General features: G+C 49.0%; 1 protein-coding gene and 1 long non-coding RNA gene across 2 annotated transcripts in view; one reads left to right on the top strand and one right to left on the bottom strand.

Annotated features, from left to right (window-relative positions):
• LOC106506439 overlaps window positions 1-11215 on the top strand; it is a 36508-nt gene extending 25293 nt beyond the window's left edge. The window contains exons 4-5 of the long non-coding RNA XR_002342376.1: window positions 2921-3061; window positions 10010-11215. This is a non-coding gene — a long non-coding RNA (uncharacterized LOC106506439). The remainder of the gene's footprint in view (window positions 1-2920; window positions 3062-10009) is intronic.
• On the bottom strand, window positions 12499-15115 carry LOC110259393. Its single transcript, XM_021084397.1, has 4 exons — window positions 15041-15115; window positions 14710-14806; window positions 13833-14263; window positions 12499-13141 (listed from the first exon to the last, which is right to left on the bottom strand). Exons 1-4 carry the CDS (start codon window positions 15113-15115, stop codon window positions 13130-13132), a joined length of 615 nt encoding a protein of 204 aa, XP_020940056.1. The 3' UTR covers window positions 12499-13129.

Genomic DNA, 15355 nt, shown 5'->3' with positions numbered 1-15355 from the left:
AGAGAATTCAGTGATATTTATATACTCAGTTACCTTCAGAGTCTAATTAGATGTCACATCTCCTGGGGAGCTTGTGTATTGACTCTGAGAAACCCGTGGAGGAAGAGGTCTCTGGCCCATGTGTGTCTACTGTCCCCAGGCTTAGTTGAGTCGGGGAGAGTTCAGGGTGAAGGCCAAGGGTGTGGCCAGTCTGGTTTGACCCTTAGCTCTGCCATTTATGAGCTTCGAGACCTTGAGAAAATTACTTAATGTTTGGGGGCCTCAGTTTCCTCATCTATCAAATGGGAATAGTTACAGTCCCTACCTCATGGAGTCCTTTGGAGAACTAACTAAGTGTATGCCAAGGGCTCAGCACTGGCCTCACCCAGAGGATGTGCTGAAGAAATGGGAGTAGTTACCACCAGGAGTGAGAGTTGTGCTCACATGTATTCCTGCTCTTCAGAGTGGGCTTCAGCCATCAAGACCCCCTACCTCTAAGAAGAAGTACTGCTGAGGTGGAGGTAGAAGTACTGATATCGGAGCAGCGGGATACATCAACCTGTGACTAGAGACGATAGCTACTTATGGATTATCATTTAGGATGCTTTCAGGTTAACTCAATACGGTTCCCGCAGGAGATCTAGTCTCATATGATAAGTTCAGAGGTAGAGCCAGTTGATTGCTCCAGCAACTCAAAATTCTCAAGGATTCAAGCAATTTACGTTTCTTTAGTAGACCATATTCAATAGGTCAGCTCTCCCCTTGGGCTAGTTCCGTGCATCATCATGAGATAATGGCTGCATCCTAAGATTACAAATAAATTATGCATGACAAAGTCCAGATAGAGGTGAGCTCTTTTGATGTCCATTTCTTAAGAAACAAAGAAACCTTTCTCAGAAGCATCCATATTCCCCCCACGTCTCACTGGCCAGAACCGGTCATCTCTTCACTCTAACCCTGTCACCGGGATCACTGCAATTGTCGCAGCGTCACCAGTATTCTACTTCTAGAGCTCGAACTGGAAAACACAAGACAGAGCTCAGAGTTCTGTTGGCAAGGAACAAGTTGGGCTGATTGGACCTCCCAGCGTCCAGAATATGAGAAATAAATTCCTTTTTGTTCATAAACAAAAAAGTCTGATTGGCACCTGGGTAGGCTCCCTACTAACAACGAGGGTGCCCTTATCAGATGCCTGCTCTGACTTGAAACGTAAAAGTGCTTCCTTGAAACTGGGTCTGACCGTACATAGCATTGTTTGAAATGGGCATTGTCGGAAATGGGCATTGCCTGAAATGGGCGTGCTCCTACATACGTAGCCATTAACACGTCGTAACTCTGCCCTACACCTTTGAATTTCTGCCGCAAAATTTCTGAATAAGAACTCTGCCTCCTAACTGCATCCATCAGAACTGAGAAGCTTCAAATGCTGCAATCAGAGGAAGAGAGCCAGGAGACAAGAGAACACGCAGCCACCAGGAAGGGACACGCACTGCTAGGGACTTGTTTTAAAGGCTCATCCCTTCGTAGATTGAAACCCAAGACCCACCAGAATTGAAAGGGTCCAGGGGCAAGACTCAGGAGATTTCTTCTCTGTCTCTCAACTGGGCGCCTAACAAGCCTCAATTTGCCCAGCGTTAAACTGTTCTCCACTGGCCTGACTGTTCTCCAGTTACAACTTCCGGGAAACTATTTCAGGAGGTGAAGGCATTTCCCGAAAGAGTAACAACCTCAGGGAACGGAAATGCTGCCCTGTGCCTGATCTTCAGAACCACAGGGACCCCGCCGGTCTCACAAGGCAGATGGATCCTGAAGAAAACAAGCTCAGATTGCCCTGCGTTCGGTGGCTGCCCTTGGGATAGTAAGGTCACAGGATTCATTTTACTTATAATGTTCTCCTGATCCCACATCAGAGGACTTTGGTTTTGGCTAAAAGTAAACTGCAATCTGGGTTGAAGTTATTCAGGCAATGTCATTATCACTCCCAGGGGCTTCCCACGTGCCCTGTCGTGGGGAGAGACCTGACAAGCATCCTGCTCCTGCTTGTTGTCAAGAGGGCTCCTGGCATTGAAGATGTTGCCCATGAGACCGTAAATTGTCCACAGCACATAACAGGGATGTCCTGCTCTTCCGATTTGGAGCATAAATGTAATCACAGCTCTTTTTATGCTTTCACTGAATCTCCGAAGACCTTCAAGTGGGAAGCAGAAAGCCCTCTGATCTGCCTAAGAACAAAGAACATCTGGTCTGGCTACCAGCGTTGCCAGACACAGTATCCCAAAGGGTGCTCGACTCTCCAATATCCATTCTACCCCCAGAGAATCATCCACGCCACTTACCGTAGGTACCCCATTTCCCCACTGGGTCATTTAGCAATAGACATGAAATAGATGTGTGACCCAGCCCTGGCCCTCAGGATGCAAGAAGAAGCTGGGGGATCTTCAGAAGCATGGTCTCCCTCCTGAAAAAGTATTTCACAATCTCCAGGGAGAAATTCTCTCCCTCTGTTGTCTCTCTTTCCTAGTGGCCTCTCTTGGAACCATATTCCTGAGTGTTAGTCATTTCTGATGGGGAAGAGAGTGCATCTGGGATAGAAAAACACCAGCTCAAGAGTTTGTGGCAATTTCTCTTTGAAGGGGTGCGGCAATGGAGACTACTGATAGACTGGCATAATTTTGGAGTTTGCCCTTTTTTGTCAAAGATTAAAGGAAGAAAAAGACCCTTTCACACTATTTGATTTAACTCACTCCAGTAGATGATAGTGTGACAAAAGCCACTGTGATTTAAGCTTGAATGTGAGGCATTTAAAAGCACTTGCTTGAAAACATTTGTCTTGCATCTTTCAAAAAACCGCACCCCTTCAGAATGATTTTGATTTTCCACTCCTATGCAGAAACAAAGCTAAATGCTTTTCATCCTGAAAATGCCCTTTCATAATTTCTAGGATCTTGGCTGCAAGACAGAAATGGAAAATTCCCCACAAGAAGCCTCTCGTCATGGCATCTGTCTGTCTCACACTGATCTTCTCAGATGTTCCTGGTGAGGCGGGGGGAGAAAGCTCAGGTGCTACAAAACAATGATGCTGGTGAGTCAGACTCATGGGATTTTTTTTCCCTCTGAAACTAGACTTTGTTTCATGTGTGATCTTTGCGACAAGACATAATAACATCAGCTGACTGACAAGACAATTGTCGGTATTCACATCTGAGGCCAGCGTGTCGGTCTGTTATATTTTATCAATACCATCCTCACTAGTGTGGTTGACACCGTTAAATGAGGAAATATATGATGCAGTTCTCTGTAAATGGCAAAGTTGTACATAAACACAGTCCCTTGTGTGATCCATGCAATCTCTGTGCAGGTACCATAACCCCTATGTCATTGCATGCATAGAGTTCTTTTGGTTTGGGGTCCAGATGTATAGTTTGCCAAGCTTATCAAAGTTTCTAGCTCCTTGAACGTGGCCATCATATCTTCAGGATAGGAGCTGCTTTGGTACCCCTGCAGGTTCTAACAGCGCACAGGTAGGAGATACCCCAGCCAGTGAGGAAATATTTATTGAAACTTGAGCCTGATCCATAGGGGGCAACATAGTCAAATACATCGGGGCGGTCTGGCTGCGGCCAGCAGAGGGCGCTGGCAACGAAGATGAGCATCTTAGCGGTGAAGGAAGTGGGGCCAATATGCAAATGAGGCCAGTCTCCAACCTAAAGCTTGGGAAGAGCCATTAATTCAGGTGGTTTGACAGCCTTTCCCTGGAAACTTAGCGTGTGTGTGTGTGTGTGTGTGTGTGTACACGCGCGCGTGCTGCATAACCTCACACATCACCACACTCAGCCTTGGAACAGCAGTGGATCTTTTACACCCAAGCCCCACCCAACAGGATCCAACCCCATCCCCAAGAGCCAGCAGTTAAAAATACCTATAACTTCATGATTGTGCCACTTCTTTAGTAAAAATCAGGAAGATTAAGATGATAATAAATTGATGGAAGAAGTCCAGAAACATGAACTGTAAAACATAGAAGCGACTTAATCTAAAAATAGTCATTGTAACAGTTGCCACTTGTTACCTATGCCTTGTTACGTATGTGCCCGCCGGTGCTTGGCAATCCCTTTTCTCTCTGGAGCCTCACACTCCAGAAGTAGCTACAAGGTGGCGCCACATGCTTCAACCGCGCTGCACGGGAGGGGCAGGCCCTGCGCCCTTGGCCACTTCACCGAGTCCCCACTGACTCAGGCATTCAACAGGAGTTTGTGGACCCCTTCCTGCAGCCTGGCACCCTCCTCGTGGTCAGGGATTCAGAGACACGGTCCCTCCTGTACGAGCCTCTTTTCAAAGGAGCACAGAGACTAACAGATGATGACTGCATACGCAGCCTTGACAGAGCAAAGAGTCCCCACATACAGCCTGGGAGGGCCAGTGAACACCTCCAGGAGGAGGTGACAGGAGCAGCCCTATGGCACCACCACAGTGGCACACCTGCCTCGGAACAAGTTTTGAAGGATGAGTAGGAGGAGCAGGAATGGGGATGAGGTGGGCGGGTGGGTGGAGGGATTCCAGGCCAAGGGGATGGCCTGAGAAAGGTCCCTGTAGCTGGAGCACAGATCCTGAGAGGAATGGGGACAAGCAGACTAAGGGGTGGACAGGGCCTGGGTCACCCAGAAGGACTTTGCACCATTGCAAGGAGCGTAGGTTTTGTTCTGAAAGCTAAGAGGGTGTTTGGGAGAATTTTATATGGAAAATAGCAATATCATAAATGTAATTTCAGACTTGTCGTGTCAGTCTTACGGAGAATGGATTCGAATGCAGCAAGTCTCTGGATGGCAAGACCCGTGGGGGGCTTTCTGCATAATCCAGGAGAGAAATTCTAGGATCTGTGAAGACAGCTGTGGTGGGGGTGCACAAGGAGGAAGGGAGGGTTCCAGACTTTTTTAGGAAGTAGAAGGGGTCAGATTTACTGACCAAATGATCGTAAGTCACGTGGGATAGGCTGGAGTCAGAGATGACTCCGGGGTTCTGGCCTAGGTCACTGGGTGGAAGATGACATCATTTCCCGTGAACAAGTTCCACGAGGACAGTGGCTTATTCAGCACGTGGCACGGTGACTTGCATATCGTCGGTGCCTAATAAATATTTATGAGATGAATGATGGCACGAATGCCTGGGTAAGAAATGCAAAGACATAAGGAAGGAGGTGGCATGATGGTACGTGTTGAGTATGAGATGCTTATGAGATGGTCAGATGTGCTGCAGACAGTTGAGACTGGGGTTCAAATGAGTCCTGGCCTAAGGCACCATGTGGGAAGTAACCACATCACATTCAGAATAAGGAGAACGGGGACCAGATGGAGTCATTGTCAGAGGCTGAGACCCATCAACATTAAAGGGCTGGTGGAGGAACAGGAGCCCTCTGTAGAGGTTTAAAAATAATGGCAAGGAAGAGGAGTTCCCGTTGTGACGCAGCGGTTAATGAATTTGACTAGCATCCATGGGGATGCAGGTTCAATCCCTGGCCTTGCTCAGTGGCTAAGGATCTGGCATTGCCATGCCTGGGAACCTGCATATACTGTGAGTGTGGCCCTAAAAAGCAAAAAAAAAAAAAAAGAAAGAAAGAAAAAGAATGGCAAGGAAGACTGGTGTTGGAGAGTTTCAAGGTGGAGGGGGGACCCCGGCCCCTGGAGGGCCAGGCAGAATAAAATCTGAGTTTAGGCACTGAGTTTAGCCACCAGGAGGGCAGAAGTCACCTGGCCCTGGCCAGTGGGCACCCAGCTCCTGCAGATGGCTGGCAGCGTGGATGAAGTACAGCTGAAGCCACGGAGGGTGGGGCCTGAGAGACACGCTCGGCAGTGATGGGGGGACGGGGGGCTGGCCCCAAGCTGGCCCGAGAGAATCAATTGTCAAGCCTTCAGGAATTCTGCAAGTGGGTGTTAAACATAGCCATTTTTTAGAAGGAAGTTATATAAACCTGAAAGTTGAATAAATTATCCTAAAAACAAAGGTTATAAACACCTGAAACTCATCACTTTCTAATGACTTACATGTAACTGTTTTCTCAGCCGTCAAGGTTATTGACATCTGTTATATCTGGGTGGCAGGAATACTCTAGAACGATGTTTTGCTGTCCATCTCTTCCTGCCCCACACTCAGTGAGATCGTGGTGGGAGCCTGAGACTGGCCATGGTGGGAGTGTACAGACCAGGTGCAAATGCTTCGGTTCCGGGCTCAGGTCTTCCAGAGAGCTGGGTGTGGCATTTACTAGCTCACCACTGAAACCAGGCCAGCAGGTGCTGCTGCTCCCGCAGGGGGTGACGTTGATCCAGTCATGATCCAGTCACTGTGGTGAGGCTGGTGTGGGAGAGGGGCTGACGGCGGAGGGTTTCGGCGGGATAGTTCTTGGCATCAGGGGATGCTGGCATCACCTCTCTAGGGAGTTCTCTCCAGGTCGATGTAGGGGCCAGCCAGTGAGGAGCCAGAGGATTTGGGGATGGGGAGGTGGGGCGGGGAGTAGGTGGCAGGGATTGGGGTACCAATTACCTGGCCTGACACTCAGGGCTGGACTTCAGGGCCAGGAAAAAACCCCGGGCTGGGCAGAGACCAATGTTACCCGACCCATTACCCGAACTCTGCCGAAGTGGGGGTGGGGGCAGCAGCAGATTAGCCCATCCCCCACTCCCACATGGGAGGGGAGCTTCCGTTTTCATTGCCTCCTGCCTGCGTGAGCTGGGGCATGGGAGCCAAACTAGGAAGGGCAGGATATGGCCACCAAGCAGGGGAAGTGAGGTTTATTTATTTAAGGAAAAAAAAACCCAATTAAAATAATTCCAAAACGATGCAATCGGGGTAACTCGAATCACTGGTCACACTTGGTGTACTGGGTAGGAGGTGGGAACCGTGGGAGGTGGGTGCCTGGTCTGTAGAGAATTAACAAATCAGAGGAAAACCGACGAATTGGCCCGCTTTTTATTATCGCCGGATGTGGCAGTTCTAAACAGTGGCAGTGAAGAAATAGTCCTTTGGGGCGGACTGCTCCCGAGGGACCCTCAAACACATGTATTTTTGACAACGTTCTAGGTAATCAGTTGATTGTATGAGAAGAGCTGACGCATATTTCTTGGGTTCCTTTTCTCGGTGTTAGTTTCATAGAATCACTTATTTTCAGAGCGTTGAAGCCACTCTTGTTTTTCCATTCAGACACCAGCCTATATCAAGGGTTCCTGAGGTGCTGTCTGTTACACTTGGAGCTTATGAGCTTTCTTAAAGATGGAATATGTTCTCGGAAAGGACTTGTCGAGAGCCTTGTTTGGTATATGCAATAAAATAAGTCAGAAGGTGCTTATGAGTCACCCCTTTGCTATTATTCTAACATTTTGCCCTGCAGAGCAGAAAGGTTTTAAGCATGCAAAGGGATTTTTAAAAAGACAGAAGCATGCAGGACGTGGAAGGGTTGATCTAGAAGCAAGCGCTGTTGCATTTCACCTGTGTGACCTTACACGTATTCTGCTCAATTGCTCTGAGGCTCAGTTTCCCTGGCTGTAAAATGGGGCTAATGAGCTGCTCCCTGGGCTGGTGGAATCAGACGTAGGAAGAAGGGGCCATGCGCATTGTGAAGTTCAGGGGCTGCTTCAGTTCCTCAGGATCCAGAAAGAGGGAGCGTGGGGCCCAGCACGAGCTTCTCTGAGGAGGTCACACGAGGTTTGGATCAGCACCTTCAGTCCCCACTGCAGAGACAGTGTGCTCGGAAACGTCGGGGGGCCTCTAAGTGAGAACCAAGGCTTGGAACCTGGGAGAAGAGCCAGGTCAGGGCTGCCCCAGGCTGGGCCTCACCCCAGGAAGCAAAGTGGGAAGGAAGATCCGAGGCAGCCGTGATCCCGGGGCAGGCCAGCGCCTCTCCCCAGCTCCGAGCTGCAAGGTCCGTCCCGGAGCGGGGGAGTCAGGCCTGGGAGCTGCACCTGCCAACTGGCAGCGTCCATTCGCGCCAGAAGCCTCTTCTCTTTTCACTGGCTTGGCTGCGTTTTTGAAGAGTGAATGTTTTTCTGTAAAGGGGGGTGGTGGAAATCCTGTGAACCCCACCGAAGCTCCCAGAACAGATGGAAAAGCAAACACAGGAAGCGCTCCGGCCTTGCAGACTCTCCACGGCCGTGTAAAACATGGGCTTTCTGCCTCGCTACCTGAGAAAGGACGGAAAGTTCTCTTCAGAGGATGCTGGTGTTGACATGGTGACAATGGGCGACACACTGCCTCCTCTCCTCCTTCTTTGATGCTGAGTAGGCTCCTCTGCTGTAGGGGCGAGGGGAAGAGGGCGGAGGGAGCTGCCCTGTGCTCCCTGGCTGGACCCTCCCTGCAGGAAAGAGCTTTTCCTGAGTTCCCGTGTGGCTCAGAGGGTTAATAACCCCACCTAGTGTCCGTGAGGATGCAGGTTCGATCCCTGGCCTTGCTCAGTGGGCTAAAGGATCCAGCATTGCTGTGGCTGTGGTGCAGGCCAGCGGCTGCAGCTCCAATTTGACCCCCTAGCCCAGGAACTTCCAAAGGCTGCAGGTGTGGGCCTGAAACAACAAAAGAGAAAAGAGATTTTCCACATAGAGCTCCACTACTTCTGGGTGACATTTCAATACGAAAGGCAAAGACGGAGCACCACGAAGAAGCTCCTGCTCCCCTTCCTAACCTGCGCTTAGTAAACAGGCTAAGGCGGAGGAGGAAGCAGGACCCATGAGATGTGAACACACCAGCCTTCGAGATGGTTCTGGGATTCAGATGGTTGACCCAGGAGCGGGCCAGGTCGGGAGCAAGAATCTAGTGCATGGGCCCAGGGCAGGCCACCCCCAAATATGCCAAAATATGGCACACCGATTGTTTTGAATTAAAGTTGCTTAAGAAATGGCCAGCACAAAGGGACACTCTGACCTTCCTTTCTGTCTCCCTGAAAGCAGGAAATAAATCTCTGCTGCGAAAGGTGCCCTCTCTGTGTCTGGAGGTAGAAAGATACCCTTATCACCAGAGATAAAGAACTCGGGGCCGAGAAGCCAGTATAAACCAGCCTGTGGCTTGGTCGACTTTCTGCCACAAGCCCACACTCTGTTTAGATTCTTGACTCACCGAGCACCTAAAACCTTAAGTTTCTTTGTCCTGTCAACTCCCCACAAGTTGATGGTTCCTTTGTCTAAAAGGCGTAAGAGCCGCCTGCCTGGCTGCTTCTCAGGCCCCAAGTCTGTGAAACCTCCTCATTCGTGAGACTGTTTCCTTTCTCGTCTGTTTATCTGTCTTGGGTCAGGTTTATTATTAGTCCAGCCACAAAAGCTCAAGAGGGGCAGAGGGGGAAATTCCTCTCCCCAACACGGGTGACTCACGTTTCCTACCCGGAGAGACCCCAGGTAAGCTTCTCACCCACGTGGAACCCCGCCTCCCCATGAGTCACCCCCTCTCCCCACACCTGCCCGATCCCAGTGGCCCAACACTCGGCGCCCATTCACAGCTTACATCTCCCATGGGCCTGGCCATCTGTCTTACTGGCAATTCCTCAAAACACCGAGGTGAGGTAGTGTGAAATTGTATCCCGGACACCTTGCAGGGTGAGAAACATGAGCAAGTATCTCAAGGAATGACTAGCACATCTAGGATCACACATCTCTTGTGTGTCACACAAACCACCCAGCCGCGCTGCCTCTCATTCTCCAAATACAGTCTCTGTGCAACGTGCCAGAATCTCACCAGGCAGGATTTTTGCAGCAGAGAAAGAAGGCAGAGCAGGTGTCAAGGCTCATTAACCTCACTTTGGTCCTTTTCAGAAAAGTGACACACGGACGTTGTCCGGGCTGCTGTTTAAAGTTCCCTGCGCATATGATGCAAATTGATGCTTGCTCTGTACGTGCTTTTTCAGGTCTATTTTCGAGCCAGTTCCTGTGCTAAATTAAGACAGTTTTAATTCTGATATTCTGGATCTAAAATAAACTGCTCTGGTTATTTCCCATCCCCGGGCCCCTCTGAATCTATTTCCAAACCATGATTCTGCTCGTGCTCGTTGGTTGGCTTTCAGCATTGGAAAGGCTGATGGATGCAAAGAAACACAACCTTCACCCTGATGATGCCTAAGAAGGAAGGCTTTCTCCTCGGGTGATACTGAGGAGAAAGTATAAAATTACAGAAGCAAAAACCAGGAGACAGATGTGCTGTCAGAAGCTGGCTCTCTCCCCCACCCCGGCCAAGTCCGAAAACCTTTGCTGTAAATGTATAGAGGAAGCAAACGTCACTGCACTGAGAATAAAAAAAAAAAAAAAACAAATTACACTGGTTTCTGTATGTGGCTTTTGTAAATCAGTTTAATGACGTCATTTCCACCTCGAATGTGTGATAATAAGGTCAGGGTTCCCCAGCAGACGGCAGGAAAAACCCCTCTGTATCACCGTATGGCACCTCCCCGCCTCGTCTGTTTTTCCCTTGAAGCTGACAATGAATCATTTGTTGACATCAGTGGTGCCATCACACGGCAGGTACGAAATTCAAATAAATGTGCCTGGTGGAGTCGTACTGTTGCTGGAGTGGAGTGACCCTGGCACCTCCTTGGGGAGGCCAAACAGGACGAAGTCTGTTTCTCTGTACTGTATGGAAATAAATAACCATGTGTCCAAAATTACAGCCCCTGCCTTGCCACACTAAACTGTAGAACATGCTGGCAGCACCTAGTACCTCTTGCAAAATATAAATACACATCCCAGTGCATTGAGAGTTTGCATGGACATAACCCACATCAAACTTAAAATAGCAACAAAGGATGTTTGCAAACCTGTGACACAGATTCTCTGGAAATGGACCGGGAATCAGGTCAAGAGCTAAGAAGCCTTTTAGGATCAGAAGGAGATGTCCCATGAGAAGACAGACGTTATCCTCTGAGACCCCCTAGCCCTCCAACTCGACCCTGCTCTCCGCAAAGAATTCCATCTGAGTCCTTAAGGGCACACGTCTGCCCGTGTTCCCAGTCCGCTGCAGAAATGAACTGAGGCGCAGCTCCATAGCCATGAGGGCTTTGAGGTCTTCCTTTTCTAATTTGTTTGTTTTGGCATTTGAATGTAGTTTGGTAATTTCCTGGAGAGGAAGGATCTGGGGTAGATTGGGCAGCAACCTTCATCAGGAGCCAAAAATGTCCTATCTGCTCATCTTCCATCCTGACTCTCTTCTTTTTTTTCTCTTTTGTCTTTTTAGGGCCGTACCCTCGGCATATGGAGGTTACCAGGCTAGGGGTCGAATTGGAGGCAGAGCCACCGGCCTACGCCAGAGCCACAGCAACGCGGGATCCGAGCCGCGTCTGTGACCTACACCCCAGCTCACGGCAACGCCGGATCCTTAACCCACTAAGCAAGGCCAGGGACTGAACCCGCAACCTCATGGTTCCTAGTCGGATTTGTTTCCACTGCACCACGACAGGAACTCCTTCCTGACTCTCTTGCAAAAAGACCGTTACATTCACAAGGGAGATGGAGAAACAAGTCAGAGATTACCCAGAATCCTTTGTATCAAGAAACTTACAAAAGATCTTGGGTGCATCATCCTAGTTGATTGGGAATTATTTTAGCACACTCCCCCGCTATATCATCATAACAAAAATTTCTTGGAACTTTAAAAACAGTTCGAGGGGAGTTCTCGTCATGGTTCTGTGGTTAATGAGCCCGACTAGTATCCATGAGGACTTGGATTTGATCCCTGGCCTGGTTCAGTGGGATAAGGATCCCATGTTGCCGTGACCTGTGGTGTAGGTCACAGACACAGCTCAGATCTGGCATTGCTGTGGCTGTGGTGTAGGCGGGCAGCTACAGTTCCAATTTGACCCCTAGCCTGGGACCTCCATATGCCACGGGTGTGGCCCTAAAAAGAAAAAAGAAAAAGAAAAGGAAAAACAGTTCATGGCAACAATAAAGACAATATTTATAGTACATATGTATTTCCCAGAAGATTTGAATGAAATAAATAGTTGGTTAAGCATTTTTCACTAATTCAGGTGTGGTTTAGCTCTGCCATGGTATTTGTCTAGATGTTATTGTATTGCTTTATCCTCACTTATTTTGAATTCTGACACCTGGACACACACTGGATCATCTGTCCAGCTTACAAGGATGCTGGTTCTGGTTACCCTCATCCTCCTCTTCCAAGGGGTTGGGCTGGCCTTGTTGGTCTTGCATCCCCTGTCTGTCCACAGCAGTGTAGACCAGAGGTGCCCACCCCACATAGGCGTTGCCACTCACTGTCCCTTCTCCTGGAAAATGAAATGGAACATAGAAATCTTCCTATTAGCTGTACTTAAAATGTATCAGGGGTCCCCCTGCTGTATAGCACAGGGAACTATATCTAGTCACTTGTGAGGGAACATGATGGAGGATAATGTGAGAAAAATGTGCTATGATTGGGACACTTCACTATACAGCAGAAATTGACAAAACATTGTAAACGAACTATAATTAATTTTTTTTTAATTTTTTAAATGTATGGGAGTTCCCATTGTGGCTCAGCAGGTTAAAAACCCAACACAGTCTCCACGAGGATGCGGGTTTGATCCCTGGCTTTGCTCACTGGGTTAAGGATCTGGCATTGCCGCAAGCTGCAGTCACAGAGATGGCTGGGATCTGGCACAGCTGTGGTGTGGCCTAGGTTACAGCTGCAGCTCTGATTTGACCCCTAGCCCTGGAACTTCCATATGCCTCTGGTGAGGGCATAAAAAGACAAAAGAGGAAAAAAATGTATAAACGTGGGTACAGCTGGTGACTGTGTCCCAGCCTTGCACCGAGGAGCCGGGGAAGATGCTCAGCAGCAGCCGGAGAGGAAGCCCTGATTTCCTCCTGGGCTTGTGTCCTGTCCCTCGAGGAGGCCCAGCTGCAGGCTCATCCTTGTCTGACACTCCAGGAAACTTAATTTTCCCTGCTCGTTTAACAGGTGATATCTGTCCCACACAACCCAGGGATTCCTGATGCTACAGATCCTGTCTGGGAATCACATCATCCCACGGGGCTTTGGGCTCCAGGCTGGTTTGTAGCTAAAGCCTTGCAGGGTCTCCTAGGCACTGGCTCTGAGTTCTCTCTGCAGAGGCTTCTGGCTACGGGGATGTGAGCTCTGGTCCTGTGAATTCTAAAGATGTGAATCCAGCAAGTCCTCCAGCCTCAATGCACCTTCATTTCCTCCCCTGTAAAAGGAGAGAAACGAACTAAAAACTGATAATGCGATAAAGCACAAAAAGCCTGAACTTCAAGCTTAGCTTCCTGTTCAAGTCCCAGCTCTGGCACCTCTGAGAGCCTCAGTGACCTCATTGGATTGTTTTAAAAATTAGAAAAGTATAAAAGCAAGTTCTCCTGACCTGTGACAAGTCCTATATAATAGGCACTTTTATTCCTTCTATTGCTATTATTAATGTCCCTGTGCTGGGGCTTCTTCCTCTTCCCCACGGATGTGAAAAGTCTCCGTAATGTATATGGAAAACTTTGCTAAAGAAAGAGAATGGAATAATGCCATTTGTAGTGACATGACTGAGTCTAGAGATTATCATACTAAGTAAGAGAAAGACAGATATCATATGGCATCATTTTATGTGGAATCTAAAAAAAAAAACGATATAAATGAACTTATTAATGAAACAGAAATGGACTCACAGACAGAAAAACAAACTTATAGTAGCCAGAGGAGACAGCGGGTGGGGGAAAGGCAATAAATTGGGAGTTCACGCTGCTCTGAGTGACGTAGATGGAAAACAGGGACCTACTGTGTAGCACGGGGCAAAAAAATAAAAAGTGAAAAATTCCAGTCTGAAAGTAACGAAAAGACGGACTTAGAGAATCTATCTTTAAAAAATGAAAACGGGCCCCTGGCAGCTCTCTTACCCAGCTGCAGGTGTTCGGCTCTCTGGCAACGTGACCTCCCAGCTCTTCCTGGTGGATGTCGCATGCGAGCGAGAAGACAGGAAGAGAATAGCCTTTGTCCCTCTCAAGGAAGAGCCTCAGCCTGGCAGCGGTGCACACGCTGCAGGCTCTGCGCACAGCCGGGCCTGGAGGCCTGTCCTCCAGCCACGTGACTCTGAGGTTTTTCTCTGCAGAGGCAGGATGAGGGCGTTTTTGCTCCATGGGATCCTGGAAACATCGCAGGTACCGTGTGTGAGGTGGAGCTGCGCACAAGTTGCTTTTCTGTCGGCGCCTCCTGGGACTTGCCCCGACTCTCCTGTCCTCGCCCAGCGCCACAGAAAGAGTCGTTGTAACAGCTGGGCCATGTGCCTCTGCGTTAGCATGAAAACCCAGTGTGTTTCTCAGCAATTTTCCTACCGGGTCATCATTTTAGGAAAAGAGAGAAATCAAGCCTCCTTCCCTTAACTTGTGTTACATTCTTTGGATTTTTTAGGAACTGAAATTTGCATTCAGTGCAACTTAAAGGGAGCAGTTTTGACAGTTCAAATGGTATCAAACATCTCAGTTCAGAGCAAGATCCTGTGTTCTCTGTAATCACAAATCATTCTAAGACAAAGTTACAGGGGTTTCATTCTAGAAAATGACAAACAAAGAAACATGCTAAAGATAAAAATGGTGGGCCGGGTTCCCAGCTTGAGGCCAGAGTGGATTCTCAAAACTGCCCTGGCAAATGGCAGTGCCATGAGGTCCTGGGGTGGAGTTTGGGGAGAGACACTGCACCACATGGCGTCACCCTGGAGGCCACAAGGGCCCAGGTCTAGGAGGGGCCTTGCTGGAACCCCATCTGCTGGTGTCTCACGGGCCATCAGGGGGTAGGTGGGGGTGAGCGACTCCACCTGCTTTGTCCAGGACCGTCTCGGGTGGACGTTCCCACACAGCTCCTTAGTCCCGGTGTCCTGGTGTCCAAACCAGGACAGTTGGTCACCCCGTCCGGTGCTGCTGTGCCCTGCCTCGTGTGCATCTACCCTTGAGCCTTGCTAGACCCTCCGATCCCTGCCTCACCTAGTCCACAGACTTTTCTTAAATTGTGTCCTTTTCGTTCCTTATCTATAGAACAGAAGGCAAATATAACAGAAGGGAAAAGTGTCTGAGGCCAGATAACCAGTGAGGCTATCAGCCATTGCTTGTACAGCCTTGACCTCGGCGTAGAGGGAATTGCCCTCAATTTTCGCAGAGCCCAGGACCTCAGAAGCAGTAAACACCATCCCCGGTGACCAGCAGCATGCATGGCCTCGCCTTAGGGCTGGGTTTGCTTTCTGGCTGTTATATAAATATGTCAACAGCATCTTCGCTGGCAGCAGCGGCACTAGACTTCACTTCCTCGTCACACACTTTCCTCTGGTGTGTGGGGCAGAGGAGGAAAGATGGTTCCGCTTTCCAGCCGGAGGAAATAGATTTGCAAAGAAAATGAACCTCTAAAGGAAATGCCTCTTGCCTGGTACCTT

This window comes from Sus scrofa, chromosome 1 (assembly GCF_000003025.6).
Source record: "Sus scrofa isolate TJ Tabasco breed Duroc chromosome 1, Sscrofa11.1, whole genome shotgun sequence".
NCBI classification, from domain to species: domain Eukaryota; kingdom Metazoa; phylum Chordata; class Mammalia; order Artiodactyla; family Suidae; genus Sus; species Sus scrofa.
This window is presented reverse-complemented; position numbering and strand designations above follow the sequence as displayed.